General features: G+C 35.9%; 1 protein-coding gene and 1 long non-coding RNA gene across 2 annotated transcripts in view; one reads left to right on the forward strand and one right to left on the reverse strand.

Moving 5' to 3' along the window:
• The window catches only part of DNER (delta/notch like EGF repeat containing), a 139,502-nt gene that overhangs the window by 92,353 nt on the left and 26,167 nt on the right, over positions 1-20,982 (forward strand). The window contains exons 6-8 of the mRNA XM_056358853.1: positions 1,151-1,304; positions 6,760-6,873; positions 17,298-17,522. Of these exons, the coding sequence (XP_056214828.1) occupies positions 1,151-1,304; positions 6,760-6,873; positions 17,298-17,522 (493 nt within the window). The remainder of the gene's footprint in view (positions 1-1,150; positions 1,305-6,759; positions 6,874-17,297; positions 17,523-20,982) is intronic.
• On the reverse strand, positions 6,918-12,879 carry LOC130158257 (uncharacterized). Its single transcript, XR_008825225.1, has 3 exons — positions 12,812-12,879; positions 9,870-10,028; positions 6,918-9,043 (listed from the first exon to the last, which is right to left on the reverse strand). It is a non-coding gene; the product is annotated as an uncharacterized LOC130158257 (long non-coding RNA).

Here is a 20,982-nt window from a genome sequence, read left to right on the forward strand (position 1 = left end):
TGTCATTGCTCATGTGTGAGATTTTCATAGCTGTTTTGTGAAAAGGCTTGGACAGCCTTTTCAGAATACCAGAACATGTATAGACATTAGCAGGGACTTCTGGCACTCCTGATAATTAACATACCCATCATCTTGAGTTTTGGAGCTTAATAGTACTTTTCTCTACCAGTGTAATATTTGTAAGGAATAATGAAATCTGAGTTTCACTGAGTGAAGTCTTTTATTAATTTGAAGATAATTATTTTTTTTTCCAACTTAGGTCACAGCTGTTTATTCATATGAAGGAAACAGGAGTAAAAATAGAAAATAAAATACTAACCGCATCTCTGTTTCTAGTTCCATGCACATTCTGTACTTTGCATTACAATGTTTGTGCATGGGACAGCTGCATTCCAGCCCTGATGATCTGCCTTTGAAACATATGAGAGTGAGTGATGTTGCCATCTAGCGTTTAATGAACAAAGAAAGTAAGATATTTAATCTAAATATATGCTACATATGAGAGAGCTTTCCTTGCATCCATTCTTTGAGACTTTCTTGGCCATCTTGGTGACCTAAAGATTTTTTAAATCTATTTTCAATTATGTTATTGCTAACAAACATTTGCCATATCATGCCTACTATAGATGTTTTAAATGTATAACAGGTGTAGTGCTCTCTATCTTTTATTAAGCAGCAGGGTTTGGAAAAAGTAACAAATACGTGCAGAAGACATTTTAACAGAATTGAAGGGGTGTGCCACTACCGAAGGTGAGCCTCTGGGATCCCAGCGCTGCCCTTCACCTAAAGGGTGCATCTTTGTAGTAGGATTTGTTGCAATAAATCTGCATATTACTTATTCTGACAGTTATTCCTGTCTATAAATGTAATTTCTGCAATGGAAGAAAAAACTTATAGTGATTTAGATATTACAGATCTGATCCCAGCCTCCTCATCTAGATGAAATTACCCACATCATTACAAATTTTAGCTGAAAATATTGTCGCAGGTTTGGTATTTCAGAGGGTAACTTTGTGCATTTGATGTATTTATGGCAGCTACTGTTGTTATGAACAGGGAAACAACAAAACCATCTTTGTTCAGTAGAGTATTCAATGAAAACATAATTTTTGAAAATGTATTGTGAGGTACATATCCTGTTTGGTTTTAGGCAACTTTTTTCTGTGAGTGTGAGGATGAGTATCGGGGTTCCCTGTGTGAAGAATTTGATGCTTGTCAGAGCCAGCCCTGTCAGAACAACGCAACCTGCACCAATATAGCCCAGAAACATGACAGGAACAATTTCACCTGCAGCTGCCTGCCTGGTAGGTTTTGTATTATGCTTTGATTAATGCATTTTTTTGTTTTAATGTTCAGTGCATACCTCTTGCAGAGCAGTGACCTGTGCAACTTCAGATGCTAGGAAAGCAGGAGAATACAACATAAGGGCAGTCATTAAAACGGTGTGGAAGATTAATCTGTGAAAAATGCCACTGAAGGCACACAACCACAACCTGATGATGAGTGAATTATTCATAACTAATAGGACCTGGTTACCTAGTAAGAAGAGATGACCATAATTTAGTTTACATCAGCTTTTTCTTAATATTTTTTTTTCAGTATGGATTTTAAGGATACATTATAACCACCCTTTCAATAAACAGGGTTTCATTGTAATTAGCAAACTTTTCTTCTGTTGCACCAATCAAATGGACGAAAATTCTCTCCATACTATGCAGTTGTTGAATTGTTCCCCAGAATTAACTTAAATTTTGAAAACTTTTAAAAAAATTCATAAATGAAATAATTTGTGAGTTTTCTTAATGAACAAGTGTCTGAGTTCTCGGAAGTTATTTTAATAAAATTTGTTTTTAGAATGTAATTACATGAATATAGTCATCTTAATTAATTAAAATCAATATTAGACTAAATATGATTGTCATATGCTGGAGGGTAAATTAAAGATACGTGCTGATGGAAGAAACCTTACTAACTGGCTATTAGAGAAAGCTTTGCTCTCTCTGAACATTACAATTCAAAACCAAACACAGTTATCATAATAGAAGTTACTTCAATACATTTTCTAAAATCATTTTAATATAATAGTTGGCTAAGATTAGGATCAGTAGCAGGTAATTTATTTCACTTTCTACAAACATTCTACTGTACACTTTCATTTCTGTAATATGGGTTAGTTGATATTGGAGCGAAAGGACTTATTTGAACAATTAAAAAAAAGAGGGGTGGGGTGGGGAAAAAGGAAGATGCTTCCAGAGCAAGTCTTAAGATCTGCAGAACATAAAAACTGTATCATAAAGAACAGATAGAGAAATGAATGATTTGATCAGGTTTCTAGTGGTTGTGTCTAAATGGTTATTGACTGGTTTGAATGCTGGGTGGATACTTGTGTACATTAAATATACAGAAAAGGTATATGTAGCAATACTTCCTTTATTCTGCCCCAAAGCAGGATCATGGAGTAGGTGTTCTGATATTCCCTTAAAGATGGGAATATTCTTGTTCTATATGCTAATGCATTTCAGCACAGACTAGAGAAACTTCTAGCTGCACAGGATTATGTGCAACTACCAGCCTGAAAAATGACTGCGCCAGAAGTAGATGGATGCAAGTGATGCTTTAATGTGGCTGCCAGGTACCATCCTCTGAACAGACTGGTGAACTTTGCAGTTCAGAAAATCAGCAATGGCAAATTATTAAAGCCCCTTCTTTCTCTCCAAAGGCCAAGACATTTCCTTTTAATTATACTTTTTCTACCTCTAGGACTTCCACTTTTTCTTTCCTTGCTTAAAGTGCTTAGCAAATGTGCAGCAAGAAAAGGATTTATATTTGTATTTTTATATAAATTACCTGGATTTATACTGCTCTGAAAATAAAATCTGAAGTTATTATGGAGGTATACTCTATTGTATTTCATAAATTCACCAAAGGATCAATGGTCACTTTAACAAGATAATGTAAATACAGTTGAATAGTGATTTAAATATGAGAAGAGAGAGATCAGAGCGGTATGAACTTCAAATGTTTGAAGAATCCCTACTATTACTGTCATGTTTGAATATGGTTGATTCAGATTCTTTTGGATTTTGACAAGTGGTTTCCAATTAGAAAAGAAAAAAATTGTTATGTTTGTGTTTGCTTTTATTGAGATAGTGAGCTTGGAAATTGTTCTGCATCAAGTACTATTAGGCTAAATTTCTTTTTTCAAATTCCATATCTCAGAAAAAATACAAGGATGATTCTAGAAAAACCTGCCCAAATTCCATGAAATCAGAATTTTTATTGGAATATAATTTTAATAGAAAATAATTTTCAAATGCTTTTAAATTCTTGGGTTTACTTGTGTAAAAAAAGCTTTAGGGGGAACATTTACGATAATTCCGATGTGCTTATTTTAAAGCCTAAGTGTGTTTCCACTAGGAAAATTTAATATTTTCAAGTTGTACAACTAATTTTTGCAAAGTAACATAGATAAACTTCTCACTTATGTACAATACTCCAAAGGTATCACTGCTGTTGTTACGCTTCGATCAGGCTGTGATAGTTCCTGCTTATAGTGGTAACTTACAAATTCTAGTGCCTTGATAAAGCAAATGTTACTTTATTTGTGTAATGATATAAAATCCTAGGGTTTTGTGTTGTTATTATGATGCCAGATATCTGTATCAAGTGCTTATGTATTTTTTTAAAAAATTTGGCCTCTCCATATTTTTAAAAGCAGCCTACGAGTTAAAAATATAGTCGCTATTAGGGGCAGGCATTTCAGTCTCTTGCCTCATAAAGCGTTAACACAATCATAGAATTGTGGTGTAGATACCATGTGGTGCCAGGAAACAATAACTGAGATCAGGCCAGTTTCTTGAAGAAACTTCTCTTAAATATTTTGGAAATATATTTCTATTGGGGCCTTTACCATCTTTTAACTTTGGATTTTATCCATTCCATTTAAAACCTGTTCCTCTAAAATATAAATTATGCCTTGTTATTTTTACAAGTGTTTCTTCTTGTCTCTAGAATGATTGTTAGCTCCTATTAGAGGAAAAAAAAAGTAAAAATCCTAAATATTTCCTTCTACAAAACCTCACCTACTTCTTAGGATATAAAACAAAGCTTACAATAGATGGAATGAAATTATTTGATTACCATATGTGAAGGCTTCCCTTCTGAATGATAGTATGATCAAGTCCCTCTGTAGATCCTGAGTAACCCAAATACAGTTGACTTCATTTATTACATTCTGAAACTTGCAAGGGTGTGCTCCATGGACTCCACACATTATGTTTAGGTTTAGCTTTTAATTTTTAAAAAATAATTTTTCTTAAGTTTTTTTAATAGCAAATGTCTAATGTTCTTCAGTTGGCTTAATGTTTGTTAACCTCAGTGGCTTATGTTTCTACCCATAATTCACACACACCCACACACCCAATTTGTGTGCACACATCAAAAAATAGTCAGGAAAACTAGCTGTTTTCATATAATTATGAGGTTTTTTAAAAATATTCATTTCATATGGAAAAATATTAAAGAAAATGGTAGATAAGAGCTTGATTATCATAAACGTCTCCATATGCAAGTTTCAGAAACATTTCTATGTGAATAGGATCATGTTTCCCAAATCCTGATAGAAGGAAATGCTGTGAAGGCAGTACCAGCACAAAGTGAATGGGTGTAATGATTCTGTGAGTGTGTCTCACCAGAAAACTGCTCCTCCACCAGTGGTGACTGCTTAGCACCTCTTAATTTGTAGCACTTGTGGCATATTTGCTATGAAATTCACAAATCACATCCTCTTTCGGATGGACAAAACATGCCCTATAGATAATAATGAGATGGGACACGTTTATTTTTGTAAAGCTGACATAAAATATTCTCTCTGATGAATTTTCCTGCGAGCTACGATGACAATCGCAGGAAGTCAGATTCCTGTAGCAAGCTTCAGAGCAACACAATCGTTTCTGCCTTTCTGTGTCAACGTTCTTTTGGATACATATTGAATTCCAGGGTAATTTTTAGCTTCCACAAACTTGGTAACAGTTTGAAGATGGAAAAATGTTTAAATGAGTTAAGCATATTCAAGACTGTGTTATGATTCATAAAAATAATCAGCTGAATGTGAGAACTTGAAAAAATATGAAGCCTATAAATGAAAGAAATCAGTTGATGTAGTCTTCTATAATACTTCATTGCCGTTTTTGTAAATTTTAGGTTAATTTGAGACCAATTAGAATTACAGAAAATCACTATTTATCAGAGTGAGACTGACATCCTTCCAAGTGCCTGTCTGGTCCAGAGCAGCTACCTCATGGGAGCATAGTTCTGCTTTTCAGCATCGTTATTTTTCTCCCGTTTAGGTGATTTATGGGCATTACTGCAGACACAACATACACCAGAGCTGCTTTTTCCAGGTTTTGCATTGCAGAAAATAGGATCATAATTTAGCACTCTGTAGCGTATAAAAGCAGTAAGGTGCACAGAGAGGAAAGTCTCATAGATCCTTTCTATAGTAGGATACTATACTATATATAATAGTATATATAGTATAGTATCCTACTCTCTCTCTCTCTCTCTATATATATATACACTATGCTATACTAGCAACTCCCAGTATAACGATCTATGTAGACAGCTATTCCGTGGTGACATCAATAGATTTGAATAGGAATAGGTATTAGCCAGCACAAAAGACTTATAAATGTTAATTTTGATTACATTAAAAATATTTAAGAAAAATAAGATTTTTTTCCCCTCTTTTTTTTTTTTTTTCCTTCTCTCCTTTGTTTCCCCTGCATAAGCAAAATCCTAGTCCAGGCATGTCCTCTATCTGACTTTGAGATCTTTTCTGGAATACCTGTTCACAGCAGTGTGTTAGCAGTGTCGCCTAGTCATAGCTAACTGGTTTTTAACACCAGCCATTGTATTAAGCATGCTTGTTATGGCAGATATTTACAATTTTATGTAGAGTTCCTTTTAAAAAATGAAATGCTTCTATGTGTAATTTCTTCTTCAGTCATACATCCAAGATAGCTTCTTGGAGGTAAATAAAAATTAGAAATACAAATGTGTGGTATTTGTTAAGGAATGTAAATTTGGAGTGTTTAATCGTTTAGATTGTATTTTGTAAGTTTGTTCATTTTTTGGGGATGTGTTATAGACATCAGACATATGGAACAAAACAAACTTATGGTCAAATAGTACAGTACACACAATCTGTAGCTTGTGAACTTACAGGAGCTTATTTGGAAGAGCTTGCAACTGTGCTGAGCAGTTCTTCACAGCTCCCACTTAAAATAAACACACTTTTTGAAGCCCAGAAGTAGGAGCAAATGACAGTCATTCAGCATATGCACAAATAATTCTTAATGTCAAGTCCTGTTTAAAATCTTGCTAAAGTTTATTGACTTGAGATTCAAGATGCTTTTGAAAACCATTAAAAAATTACTTCTTTTTCGGTTATATGGATGCTGATGAGGACTCAGCCCCAACCTCCACTAGACTACTGCTGTCAGAATATTGCTGCTGGTAAAATACAATTGATGTAATCTCTAGATTTCCACTACTTATTTATGTTTCTCCAATAAAGTATAAGTTCCAATTAGAAGTCTCATTTTATAAGAAATAAGAAGACTGTCCTGGATTCTCTTTCTCTCTTTGGTTAATTTTATTCAAGAAAACTAATGGTACTTTTTGAATGACCTAGTAATGCATTTAGTGACAAAACCTCATTTTTGCTGTATTTTCTGAATGTTTTGTGTTGTTTCGTAGGTTACACTGGTGAGCTGTGCCAGTCAGAGATTGATCATTGCATCCAGCAGCCATGCCAAAACGGAGGTACCTGTTCATCCAGCATCCATGGTTTCACTTGTCAGTGCCCAGAAGGTAAACAGCAAAAACCTATCTAGTACCTCAGACAAACAGGTGTTTTGCAGGGAGTACTTAGTCTAAATTTTCAGTTATATTATAAAATTTATATTCTAATTTATATATATATATGTATTTATTTGAATATTTTTAAAGTTGTGCCTTAGGCCATAATTGTAAGCAGGAAAAACCCTTCAGATGAGAAATCTTTGTATAAGCAGCAATAGTATATGAAGTGCGGTGGGAGCTTAGAGTTTCAGTGCATATGTGAAGCAGAAATGTTCTTATTCTCTGGCACCCCTACAGTAGAAATCAGGCTCCAGCACTGTGAGAAAGGTGAATCTGAAGAGGCTTAGAGTGTGATCTGATTTTCGTGTTGCCCAGTAAATGTGTGAGAAAAAGATGTCTCCCTTGTAGTATTAGCATATTTCTGCATATGGGTCAGTTGGTTAATATGTGTGTAAGAGTAATAATTCAAAAAGTAAAGGGATCATTTCAATCCCTTGAAGTTTTTTAATTCATTCTCCTTTCTACTTGGCCTTATTCCTTTCTCTACATGAAAGCCTTCCAGTGACTCTCACTGGTGAGCACTGTACATGTAAGGATGTAAAATGAGGACACCACGATGCTGAAGTGTATGCTTTCATAACAATTTGCTGACTGGAATGGCAGAGGCCTAAATTGCTCATAAAAAAATTAACAGGAGTGAAAGCTCTCAATTATGAAGCATTCTATTAGCTATTTATAATGAAGATTAAAACCTTGAACTAATTATATTTCAGTTCTTACTTGATCTGTGGGTGTTGGTTTTATTCTGCCAGCACCTTACGCTTGCTCTAATGGCACAAGCCTTTGATAACTGCTCTGATAATATATACTCGCTTAATAATGAAGATTATTTGTGGTTTCTTTAGTCTGATTCCTGGCTTTTCTAGACTGTTAGGCTTTAATGAGTGACCCATTTAACAGCTGTGTTGAAACAGAGGCACTGACATTTTGACAGCAGTGCATATCTGCATTTAGAGGAATTTTGAAAATTGTTAGCTTTATAACTAGTAGCAAAATTCAGTGAGAAAATTATTAGATGTTAGACTCAGTCTTGCGTTTTTTCTTAGGGAATCTGTTCAAGGATCTTCAAGGATGTTTTGCAGGAAATGATCTTTCCAGTAACAAATACTTGGAAAAAGAGCTGCTGGGATTTTTGGTTGGTTTAGTACTGCCATATTTTTTTCTTCATTGATCATTCCTGATGACCTACTAATGAATATGCTGACCATCTCTCAACTTCTCTCCTACCGCCATTTGAGACCATGGCCATGGGACAGGGCTACTGGTGGGCTGAGGTCCCTAGATGGCCACATCACCCGTCCTCTGCTGTGGGCACTTAGTGGTGAGGTGGCTGGGGTACGGTGCTTGTACCGTAGCTCTGCAGTGCCCTGCTAAATGGCATTTGTGCCTTGGTTGCTGTGCAGGGCTGTGGCTGCTGTCCTGCTCGGGGAGCTCATGCCAGCAGCAATTAGCCTGTGAGGGGGAGCGGGCTGGCTGCCAGCTCCGCCTGGCCCGCAGGCCTGGCACAGCCACGGGCAGCCACGCTGCTCTTGCAAGTGCACCAGCTGGCTGCGCCGAGGGCCCTGTGCTGGACGGGAGACCCGGAGCGCAGGAGAGGAAAACCTTCCCTTCATCTCCTTCCAGAGCTGCTCTCCCCAGAGGGAGTGACGCGGAGGTTACCTCATGCTCTGCTGCTGGCTGTGTAGCACCCTTATCGATAGCAGCATTTCTGGTGCAGGAGAACCACGTTACTCGCTTTTGTCTTTTCTCAGTTTTACTCGTGTTGGTTATGCCACTTGGACCTACCGTCTTGTTGCCTGCTTTGTCTCTTGAATATTTATCTTCTTTTTTTTTTTGCCACTGATCCATATTTGTGTTTGGTAAGTTCCAAGTTGTTTCTGTTGCGTGTGCTGCTTTAGGCTTTTTTTGGCACTGTGTTGTACTATCTTAGTATTTAGGTTGTATGCTTTGCTCTTTTTCCTTCTGGGCACATTGGTACCATTTTCTCAGTATTCCGGTATTTTTGTTTGGTAGCACTTCTGTTCTTCTTGTGTTGTAAACCTGTGCTTTTCTTCTGCTTGGAGTTGAGGTTTTCTATGGTTTCTGGACTTTCCTTAAAGATACAATGTGCTTTTTGACCCTTCCAGTGGGGGGAAGAAAAAAATAAAAAAGGCAATTAGCAACTTCAGGAATTACCTCTCTGCATATAGACTTTGCTGATAGGCAGACTGTAGAAGAATGGCTGCAGAGGCATGGCCTTAGAATCTCTGAAGATCTGCACAATCCAGGCCTGGTATTAGAACAGGCCTGCAATCAGAATCGTGCTGAAGTTGCTGTGCTGAAGATAACGAGAAAGGTAGCCTTGAGCTATTCTTGAATCCTGAGACTGAGTAATTATGTTGTGCCAACAGGCCGTGGCTGTAACAAGATACAGCTGCTGGGAAAGCAGGTGCAGGGCCAAGAAAGATAGGGAGCGGTATGGGAAAATAGGGAGTAACAAACTACAAGGCTGAAGCACAGCAACACAATTAGCTACATGGATAGAATGCTTATTTTAGTCATGATAATTAGGGGTGTGAGAACCGCGCGCGTTTAGAGTCTACTAACCAATTATATTTCTGCTTTACGAATATGCATGTGTATCGGTTCTATATAAGTAGTGTTAGAAACTAATAAAGTTGAGCAAGATGCATAACTCATATTGAGTGTCTTCTTGACCCCGGCGAACCCTTCTTCCAACAGCAGACATGCTTGTTGGTTCACCTGTCTGAAACCTTCCATGCAGAATTATCAGTTCTAGTCTCCCAGTATAATTTCCGTGTTTCTATAGAGCAAGGACAGAACTGGGGGAAGAGCTATTACTTTGATTGCTTTGTATGTCTAACATGCTCACATGGTAAAAATGTGTTCAAAAAGCACTGGGGCAGCACAAGAAAAAAATATTTACTGAAGTACATTTACAGTACCTGTTAGAATCAGTTGTTGTACCTTGACCTGTAGTATTTCCAATGCAGAAAAAGCCTTTGGAGGGGAGAGAATGTTTCAGGAATCACTTTCTGGACTGCCCAGGGTTATTTCCCTTAGAAAGAGTCATCTTGTAATGTCCCATGTCTGATTCTCAGTTCCTTAAACATGACAAAATCATTCTTAGGTTTGCAGGAACAAATGCCATCTTGTGTGCATGCTCTTCTTAGGCAAGCCAGCGACAACTCAGCAGCAGCCCCACAGGTTCTCCCTGGCTCCCTAATACCTACTGTTGTTTCAAAGCGTGCACACTTTGTAGCTGTGCCTCCTACTGGTGTCCTCACCATAAAGGTGCAGGAGTTGGTGCAGAAGTGTCACAATCTGCCTGCAAGGGCCAGTACTATTGCTCTGGAGTAGCCTAAATGGGCATAGTGGGCAATGAAGTGTTGCTTTTCTGTCTTGTTCTGGAAGATCTACTAATGCCAGTGAGCTCAGGCATTCAGGTGTTTTGTGGAGGGAAAGAAAGGGTTGATTTAACAAAATATATTGTCTAAATTTACCGATGACTGCCTTTCCCATGATTCTTCTTTCTTCTATTATCCTCTCATAGAGGCATATTTTGAGAGCTTTTGTTTGGGTTTTGAAGAGATGTGGTTATTCTTGTAATTACAACAAAGGATACTTAATTGAAAATTGCAGATGCAATAACTTGCAGATTTGATATTTTTAGCATGTCCTCAAATTTTCCATTAACACCTCCTCCCCCGCCCCAAACCCCTATTTTTCTAAATTGAGGTCTCTTGCTCTCCTGCTACTCTTCTGATGTGCTTAATAGTAATTTCTTGCTGAGAAGATGCCTGCCCTTCTGTAGTGCTAGTTCAGCACAGTGGTGGAAAGGTGGCCAAGGAGCTTATATATGTGTAAAACCTAAAAGAGTGGAGATAAAATGTGGCTAGGCAGAAAGGGATGAGAGAAGATGGAAAGTATCACAAAGGGAAAAGAAAAAAATGGCAGAAAAAGAAATGAGATGGAAACGAGGAATGATCTCAAGATTGTGTATTTCTTTTACAAATGGGATCTGTGGTTCATGAAAGAAGCATGTGATGGTGTACAGAAGTTGAGATCTGCGACATTGAAAAAGCAGTCTAGATCAGATATAACCATTTCATGATTATTCTTTAGACAGTTTTACAATCTTAAGAGTCCTTTAGTAAAGAAAATTTCTTTATGCTTGCAAATTCTATTTTCTGTGTGATGCATTGTAGACTTTAATGTCCAAAATATGTCAGAAAATAAACTGCTATCTTAAAATGTTGAGTCACCTGTACTGAAGAGAAAATTGGATTTTATACTTAAATTTATAGTGAAGAAGCTTAAGAAATACTAAGGACTGAGGAATTTGTTCAAAATTTTGACCTTTTATTATTATGAAAAGGACATTTGGGATGTACTTACAATGGGGTGGGGATCGTGGATCATCATCCTTGAAGTTTTATGATAAGAAATATTTAGCAAGTATTACCTTCAAATGATCATGCAAAGAAATTTCTAGAAATTCTAAAAACTTACAGTTAGTAAACATTTGTCAACCTTAACATGGATATTTGAAATCAATATTCAGAATGATTCCATAAATACCCATGTCGCTCTTAAATATCTCCTCTGATTTTCTTCCATTTATTGTAATGTAAAAAATACTACTGTATTGACAGTAATATTAATTCATTTTATTTGAGTTGATTGGGGTACTGTCCATCAATTTGTAAGTTTTGTTACTTCATTTTCTGTAAGTCACTGAGAAGTTATGTGAATTCCCAGAGCACCCTGAAGTGGAATTCATCATACAAATAATGATCAGAAACATAAAAAAAGCTGGTTGGAATAAGCAAATAAAGTTACAGTAAATGTTTCAGCAATGGAAAAGCTAGTTAACCTTATTTATGTAGTTATTAAATTCATTGAAATCTTTCGTAGAGGTTAAAAAAAAAAAAAAAGTGTATGAAATTGCCTGATCATATGGTAAGGAAATGCAAGTCTCACTAATTTGTTCCTTACATGTGCACATTTTCTAAAGTTGATGGAATGAAAGACTGCGCTTGTGTATATATTTTTTTAATGTGTTTCAAACATTTGAAGAGCCTTTGTTAATTTTGCTCATAAGACAATATTAAAATAATTCTGTAGTGGAATATGGTTTTGAACAAAGCCAGACAATATTGAGCAAAGTTGTTATTATGATTACAGAGCAGTTATAATAACAAAGAAATGAACTTCTGTTGCAAAATGTTTCTAAAGTTCTGTTACGTGCATTTTTAATGTCCTGATTATATGTACAGATGAACTGCATTTAGTGTTTTAGGAAAACATTAATGTTTGAGAAAAATAGCAAGCATTCAGCTGGCCAACCACATGAAGCTAGCTTGGATTCTCGGGATTTTGCTACTTTCTTTCTGCGGAGGTCAGTCACAGCTCTGACAGAAGAAATCTTTTCATTCAGATTAATACATTTTTGAAAAACAGTCATCAGCAATAATGGAAAAAATAATGGTAAAGGAGACAGAGATATAACAATGCTATGATTAGGAATTGAACATACAGATTACTTGAAATTCACGTTTGAGGACTGATTTTATTTTACTATCGACTGTTTGATTTGTCTAGCTGCAGGTAACTACAGCTAGGCAACACACTGAGCAAAAGTGCCCTGAAATACCTGAAGGTATTTCTGGAAATACTGGAAAGCAGAAAATTTATGAATGCTCTTATTGTGGTTTCTGTAGTTTAAAAAATAGTTTGACAGCTATATAAGGTGTTAAGTTGTGATTGGTGTGTGTTGTTTTGCAATAGCAGCTAGAAAATGCACATTGTCATCGTGAATTTTAATTGCCTGGGAAAACAGAAGTTATTTGCTGCATTAAGAATAGTTTAAGTTTCAAGGTCTTACCTTTTTCTGGGCTTCATTGTCCATGTAAAAGCCTTTTTCTATAGCATATCTTGTAGATGTGATTCTAACTTCTTTAAGTTTAAATACAATAAACCTGTTATCTTGATTCCAGGAAACTAGGTCACGCAGCTGTTGCGTATGGAAGATTACTCAAGGTTACTGGTGATTGGAGAATGCAGAATTCTTCATATTACCATAACAGAGTTTAATTTACCTGAAGAACATTTTGCTCTTAATTAAAATTTTTTATGGCTGTTTAGTTTCTGGTACTTTCTGCTATTCTAATGTTTTTACCTGGCATCCTCCCAAATTGCTCTTGTTTTTAATAGACTTCTCCTTAATGCTTTAACAGGTTTAGCCTCTGTTCATCTTTATCCATAAGGACTTAGCTTGGGTGAATTTCAATCCAAATCTTAAAACTACATTTTAATGACTTCTTGTTTCCTTATGATGGAGCGTCTTTTTTCCTTTTACAGAATTCTGGTGAAACACCATTGGACTTCTTGTATTTCCTCACAAAACAATTTCATATAGAAAAAAATAATAAGTTGCCAGTATTTCTTTCAATATTTATCCCTGTATTTAAAATTTAAAGGTTGTGTAGTCACAAGTCCTGGCAATTCACAGACTTAATTTTTCACATTTATGTAATTCTTGGAATAAAACATCACATTCAGGAAAGTCGGTTCTTCTGCAGACTGTATAAAAAAGCAATTGTACGGTATCTTCAGAAAATGTTTCATTTCCTTGACTTGTACATGGCTCTCTTGCTTTCAATAGCCAAGTAATTAAAATCCCACCATGATGAGAAATCTGGCTTTTATCCAGAGCTTTTCTATCTCTGAAACCATTTTCTGATCTAATTTCTATCACTGCCCTGGAGGTCTGTAGCAATATATAAAGGATATCACTTGGCTTAATACTGCTATTCTTCTTGACAACTAGCCGAATAGTCTGATGTGTGTAAGCACAAATATTGTGTTGTGTTCTCTATACAGTATGAATCTTTTGTAATATTGCCTTTCCCCTTTACCTTCTGTGTTATTCCTTTGGTAAATTTTGCATTCAGATCTTTCAACTCACCTATAATCTTTACATTTCAGTCATGTCCCTGTTACACCAATAACGACCTAGATGCAGAGTTGGGTTTATGCTAGCTGGCTGAAGAACAATTCCGGGAATATTTATCTACAGATAACTAACCCTGATTATTATTTTTTCCCCCAAATTTGATTCTGTTTGCAATCAATACACCTCTGAAATTGATTTTTAAATTTGATTTGCATTATTTACTTTCAACAATTTTATTGATATTGTTTTAAATGTACATTCAGAAATGCCAAAATAATAGATCTTCAATTCAGACGTGTAACTACTCCTGTTTTGAGTAGTTTCAGATATTTAACTTATACATAAGATTTGAACTTCCAAAATCAACTAAACACATTTCACAGTGCAGTCAAAGATAGCACAAGGGCAACATGTTTTAATGTATTTTAAACCTGCATATGTTCTTGAAGTGCTTTGTCACTTGAAACATTAGCCATCTGCCAGTAAGCTTCTCTTTGTAGGGAAGATTATTGCAAAGGTTGTAGTAAAGCAGCATTAGTGTCATTGTGTGACCTCAGATCTCTTTGATCCTTTTTAATCTGGTTTCAGAGTTACTGTAGCAATTTCACCAGATTCATTGGCTGATCTCCTCCTGGTGATAGTTAAAAGTCCTTCCTGATTCTTATAAATCTGCTTGTTTTTTTATGGTAACAGTACAGGCTTTTTTAATTTGTCAGAAAACCATTGCTGCAGTTTGATTCTTGATTTTAGGGTTTCCATTCTTTTCGGTTTCAGATAGTTCTGCAGCTGCCGTCTGCAGGAGGGACCCCTAATACAGGATTCCAAAGCATCTGTTTTTAAGCTCTCCCTCTTGAACATGGGTGTACAGGCCATCCTGATACAGCCCATGAAGCGATCTGAGCCATAGGACAGCAAAAGGGAGAGTTCTTTGCCTGTGCCCTGCCAGACCTGCCTTTCTTTCCTAGTCTGTTGCTGAGTTACTTATGACAAAACTGTTAAACGTTTAATCTGTAAGTTGTTTCTTTATTATTATTTTTACTATTTTTTCAAAATTGGATTATTTTTTCTTTGCTTTTCATTCCATAGCTGTGACGAAACATTTATGAACATATGAAGGAAACGTGGCTTTTTAAGTCACTTGTCCAGGACCTAATATTTTGAAGATGCTCCTAAAATCCGGCTGCCAACAGTGGCCAAGAATATCTTAGTTTTGTCTGGAACTCACAGGGTGGTTGTGGCCTTTCTATCTTTTTCTTAGTTACAATAATCTAAGTTTTGTTAATTCTCTGAGTAGATATGTGTAGTACACTCGCTGTGGGTTACTCAGCTTTCTTGAAAGTCCATTTCCCTCTCTTTCTGATGCAGTTCACTGAGCTTTTGTGGATCTATAAAACATGGAGTGTGTCTCCTTAAGGAATTCCTCAGGATATTTAAAATTAATTGCTGGTCTCCCTTTTTTTTGGTGTTTACTGGAAATTTGAATGTCTTCAGGCTGATTATCTCAGCCCTCGCTTCCTCTTCAAGTCTTGGAGCTCAGTCAAGTTGACAGACTATGCTCAGTGCACTAGATCTTTCTGCCCCAGGTTTTCAACAAATCTAATCAATGAAGAACAAACTATAGAATTTAAGCCTTTTAGTAAATGTTTGGTTGTTGTTTTTTGGTTGGTTTTTTTTTGTTATGCTTTAAAATGGAGTTTAATCTATTTCTTATGCACTTGTTTTCAGAAATGCCAGCTTGCTTCCCATGGTTACAGTGCGAGAGCTACAGTTGAAGAAAGTTACAGTTTAGCTCCCCAAATGTGAATCGTGAATAATTAGAAAAGAAAATAAAAATGCCCAGAAAGTAACACATCTGTCAAAATTAACTAGAAACTATTTGCTGATGAATTGTACCTTGCTTGAAATGTAGAATGACATTGTTTAAAACAAAAATATTTACTGAGTCAGTAAAAGATAATGAGATGCTGTAAAGTATGCATAGAATATGGTATTTGGTCTCACTTTTGGTATTCATCACAAGCTTTACACAATACAGGGGCTCAGTTCTAATACATCAACTGCTTTTAATCCAGCAGTGAGGCTATAGAAATAAGGCCAAAAATTTGTTTAATTCCATCAGGGATAAGGTTTCAATATTGAGTGTTAATCCAAAGTGTCACCTGTCATTGTTTTGTTTTCATGCTCTGAGTCATGGCAGGCTGCTATACAACAAGAGACATCTCTTCCATCTTCATCCTTTCTCTCACCATTGGGTACATTTTGTGGTTGGCTTTTTTGGTTTTATGTTTGTTTGTTTTCTTAATTTGCTTTTCTGTCTTTTTGATTAAATATTTTTCAAATCCTAGCATGTTTTTTCATGCATTTAGTTGTTTTCCTTGGTGTTTGAAATGTTGCTACAGTCACCTGAGTAGCAGTGGCAATGCGGTCTGTTTTTCGTCTTTTAGACTGGCACAACTGAAATAGTTTACACTTTTTGTTAGAGTAGGATGGTAAAGCTAGTTTGCTGGGTCCTGAGTAGAGGCTGGCTTGATTTGCTTCTAATTTCTGAGTCCCAGTGATTAGTCTGTTGTAGTGTTAAGAGCTGTTCTACAAAGTAGGATATTCCAGAGAACTTTAAGCCTGAAAAGTGATGGTCTGTACAGACAGACCAAATATTCAGTAAAAAAATATTAGAATTGAATGGAAAAGACAGTTTTCTCTTTTCTTCTGGAAGGGTGGTAGAATTTGAATATACTTTCCTGACTTGCTTTTGGGTACCAACCATCTGTCATGTTGCTATGTATGCAATATATGTGTATTGTATACTGCAATTTTTTCAAATATTTTCTACATCTGATTAAAAAAACTCCCTTGCAAGAAGATCCTTTTCTTTATACCTAATTTTTACATGCTGTTGTTTCAATAAATCATTGTGTCTCCTGCTAAGGAGAAGTATGCTTTTGTAAAAGATATTCTCTTAAAATATTGAAGCTATTGAAGTTCAAGTAAACTCATGTGCTGCTTCAGAGGTTGTTATTCTTACCATACACATTAACAGTAATGAAAAAAAGGTCAGTTTGGGCTTTTCTTTTTTTTTCCAGGTTAGTCTGTTCCTGATCTTTAGAAAATCTCCTCTACTTCTCTAGTCAGATGCACTCTGGAAAGTGGATAAACACTGTTAGTTTGAACAAACATTTTTGCAGTTCACTGCCTTAATCATATCATAGTATGGTTCTACCTGAAACATCTTTTATCATACCATGTTTAATGGGTAAAAATAGAGTTTAATATATATAGGAAATCTGTATTTTAATATTTTTTTCTAGAATTAAAAAAATCTGCATATAGGTATATCAATGGCTTTTAACTTGCTTTAGTTATTAAAATTGTATGTATAGAAGAATGCTTACTTATCAAAACCATTTATTTCTTTTAGGGTTTTTAGGAACCTCGTGTGAAGACAAAATAGACCCTTGTGTGTCATCTCCCTGCCAGAACAATGGAACCTGTTACGCGGACAGACTTGCCTTCTCCTGCAGTTGTAGTCCTGGATTTACAGGACCTACATGTGCTCAGCTGATTGACTTCTGTGCTCTGAATCCTTGTGCACATGGCATTTGTCGCAGTGTTGGAACCAGCTACAGATGCCTCTGTATCCCTGGTTTGTACCAAACACTTAGATGTTTTGTAAATATTCTAATATTTTATATGTAGATTCCATATATAGTTTAAAATTAATTCAATTTTTTTTCTTTTCAGTGAATAATACACATTGAGCAGATGTTCTGTCTGTTTAGAAATAAAGATAGGAATCTACACATTCTATTTGGAAAATCAAAAATTGCAGAGTGAGCACTGAAAATACCCATTGAGATCCACATGGCTTTGTTGATATTTACAGCTGTATTATAAAACCATAGCCTGCAGGATAAATCTTTTTAAGGCGAGGTATCAGTGTCATTGGAATTACAAAATTTGGTAGAGAGAATGGGAAATGTGGTGCTAATCATTGAGGAAGGAGTAGAAACAAAGTAGCTGAACAAAGAAAGGTAGAGAAGGAAAAAAATAATTGGTTACCCTGAAGGGTTGAGTTCTGCCATTCCTGGTTGCATAAATTAACTCTCTTAAGCAGTGTCACTGGAACTTCTGAGGTGAGTATAGCTAGTAGACTCAGCTGGTAAGTGACAATAGAGCTGAACAGTGCATAGTATCTGGGTTGCATTTTGCTTAGCTCTAGATTTTTTTCTTCATTGTATTAATGTAACTGAATATTGGGGTGCTTACAACTCCCTTTATGCATTTAGCAATGATAATTAATAGCTGAAGTAGCAGTTAGAATGAATGATACCATGTGCTGCACATCCACTACTGCTTAAGCACTTATGGAGTGAAAGCCAATAATCTTTGTTTTCATTTGAATCATTTTGCCACTTTTTTTTTTTTAAAAAAAGGTATATTCTTATAAACCTGTAAACTTGAAAACTGCAGAATCTAAGGGAAAAAGAAATCATCAGTGTTCAAGGGATTAACTAAGGAGTGATATTACGTAGTTAGTAGCTCTACATATACATAACGCTATGACATGTGTGTTGTTCTACAAGGTTCTTTTCAGAGAAATACCTTCTCTGTGCTGCTTTGCCTTGCCTTGTCGAAAACCGGTCACAACTCTCCAGCTCTTTTTCCTTCCTTCTCAGTTAGCAGGATGTGCAGGTATGCTACCAATTGCAAAGGTTTTGCCTGAAGTACGCGAGTAGTCCTGTAGGTGGCAAGTCTGAACATTATTACATGCCACATCCATCCAGATTTTTCTTTTTATTCTGTGTGTCGAAAGAAGTCAGCTTCTTTTATTCCAAAAAGAAGTTTCTCCCAAGAAAGAAGCCTAGAACACCTCACATTAGGATAGTGAGGCTTAGGACAAAAAGAAAGTAAAATAACTCTTTAATTTGACTTCCATGTATTATTGGCATTTTGAGGAAGATAGATGTCACTGCTTTCCGCTGCTTCTGGCTTTAAAGCAAGGTGAAATGTAGAGAACTCTATTTTCCTTGAAAGGAATGAGTTTTATCTAAGATTCCGTAGCCCATAAAACTGGTAGCTCATCTGAAGAAAGGTCCCTGAAGACACAAGATTTAGCAGATGATGTCTTTGTCTTGGATATTATATTGAGTGCACACTTCAAAGTGTTGCCTTCAGTGATGCATGCGATCTTCAAGGAAATTTCCAAATGTTGAGACTAAAGTTTGAAACTGCTTAAGGATGAAAGGAGTAGGAATTATGGATTGATTTTTGAAAATAAGCCATCCATCACTCATCAAATCAATAAATGTGGGAAGAACAGGTTTCAGTGTTATGAATACTTCCTCATAAGGCTTTGTGTTGTGCAGCAATATTTTCATTCAGGTATGCTATCCTGAGAGGGAAGCCAACACATGGTTGTGGTGTTTCACAATTTTTTTGCTAGTATTTTTTTTTTTTCTTGCAGTATGTTTTGATTTTTGGAATGAAAATGCTTTTTTGTAACAGGTTAGACAACTGGCTATATAGTACTTAGTACAGTTACATATTACATATGTAATACAATTATCCTGATCCAGAGCATGCTGTAACAGTGGTCTGTTTTGACTAAGTTTTGTAAAGCCTGTTGAAAAAAGGAAATTTTTGGGATTCAGTTCATTGAGCAGTCCTGGCATTTCTAGATTGTCTAGTTTTCTTACATTTATTCTGATATGTCTGAATTTAACAGGTATGGAAAACACTAGCCTTCTGTGTATTTTGTGTTGAGCTGCTTCTCCACCAGAATGGATTGGTTTTATTTGTGGATATGGGGAGTTTGTAATAAAACCTACTAATGCAGCATTTTTAGAAAGTCTCAGAATTAATCACTGCTATTTAGAGACATTGAAAGAACCATAAGTTGGTTTTAGAGAGGTACTTATAAGAACAGAAGCTAGTGGAAATCTATAGTTTGGATTTGACAGATTTATAATTAAATTACATAATACTTTTTATAAAGGAGAAAAATCTTAAAGTGAAATGCAGACAATACCATAGCAATGTTATCTCATAATTCATTCATAATGTTGTCCAGCAGGTGTATATATACCTACAGGATTATAAGTATCTCATGTAAGAGCTTTAGCTGTTGAGACATATTAACTTATTCAACAATAACCAAACAAACATACCAGCAAAAAGCCTCCATTTTATGGACAGTTTTTCAGGAAGCATCCTCAATTCTTCTGCTTGCAACTTTTCAGAAACCAAAGGGTAGGTAGATTTTTGTGGCAAGATAGGTCCAGATGTTTTAAGTGACCTCAAATGTTTTCCACTCAGATGTTTCCTTGAACGGTGAGGGCAGTTTTCATCTGAACAGAATAACAACATTATGTAATGCAGAAGAGTATTCCTAACATGTGGTTTGTTTTATATATATTTCAGGAGGTGAAGATGGTAATTCTTTCATTGCAAATTTTCCGTCTTCCTTTTTGAAGTGTTTAATTGCTTTGCTGTTCATTTGCATAATAGAGGAAACCTTAGAGAAAAGGATTGGGTATTGAGATGAAGAGCAACAGGCCTAATCATATTTAAATAAAGCTGGCATATCCTGTCCTATCAAGAGCAAAAAATAGAATTCATATCGGTTGATAATTAGTTCCATGTCTGACAAAATATCTTTTTGATTGCAGGTAGTTGAAATTGCCAGGTGCTGTTTTCCTAAATTCATTTCTGGAACCGAGAATTCAATAATTTAATATTTATCCCTTCATTTGGGATATTCTTCTCCCCACCCAGTCCCCAGAAGGACTAAATAGTAAAGGGAGTGCAGTGTGGAAAAAAAGGTTTGACATTTATAAAAAAAATCTGGAAAGACTTGAAAAAGAAGTGCTCAACAGGTAGGACTAGGAAAGTTAGTTGGTGGCATCAACCTGTTCCCTGACTGGCCAGCAAGTATTTTGTTAACTTCTTTGGAGCTGTAACAAAAACCTGCTGCTTTTCTGGCTACTGAATGGTACCAGCAGTTAGAGTCCAGTCAAGAGAAATCTCTACAGAAGGTGGAGAAACTATTGAGATAAGGAGCTGCCTGCGTCTGGACAACACGTGATCAAAATGTATCAATGTGT

Source organism: Falco biarmicus, chromosome 13, assembly GCF_023638135.1.
Source record: "Falco biarmicus isolate bFalBia1 chromosome 13, bFalBia1.pri, whole genome shotgun sequence".
NCBI classification, from domain to species: Eukaryota; Metazoa; Chordata; class Aves; order Falconiformes; family Falconidae; genus Falco; species Falco biarmicus.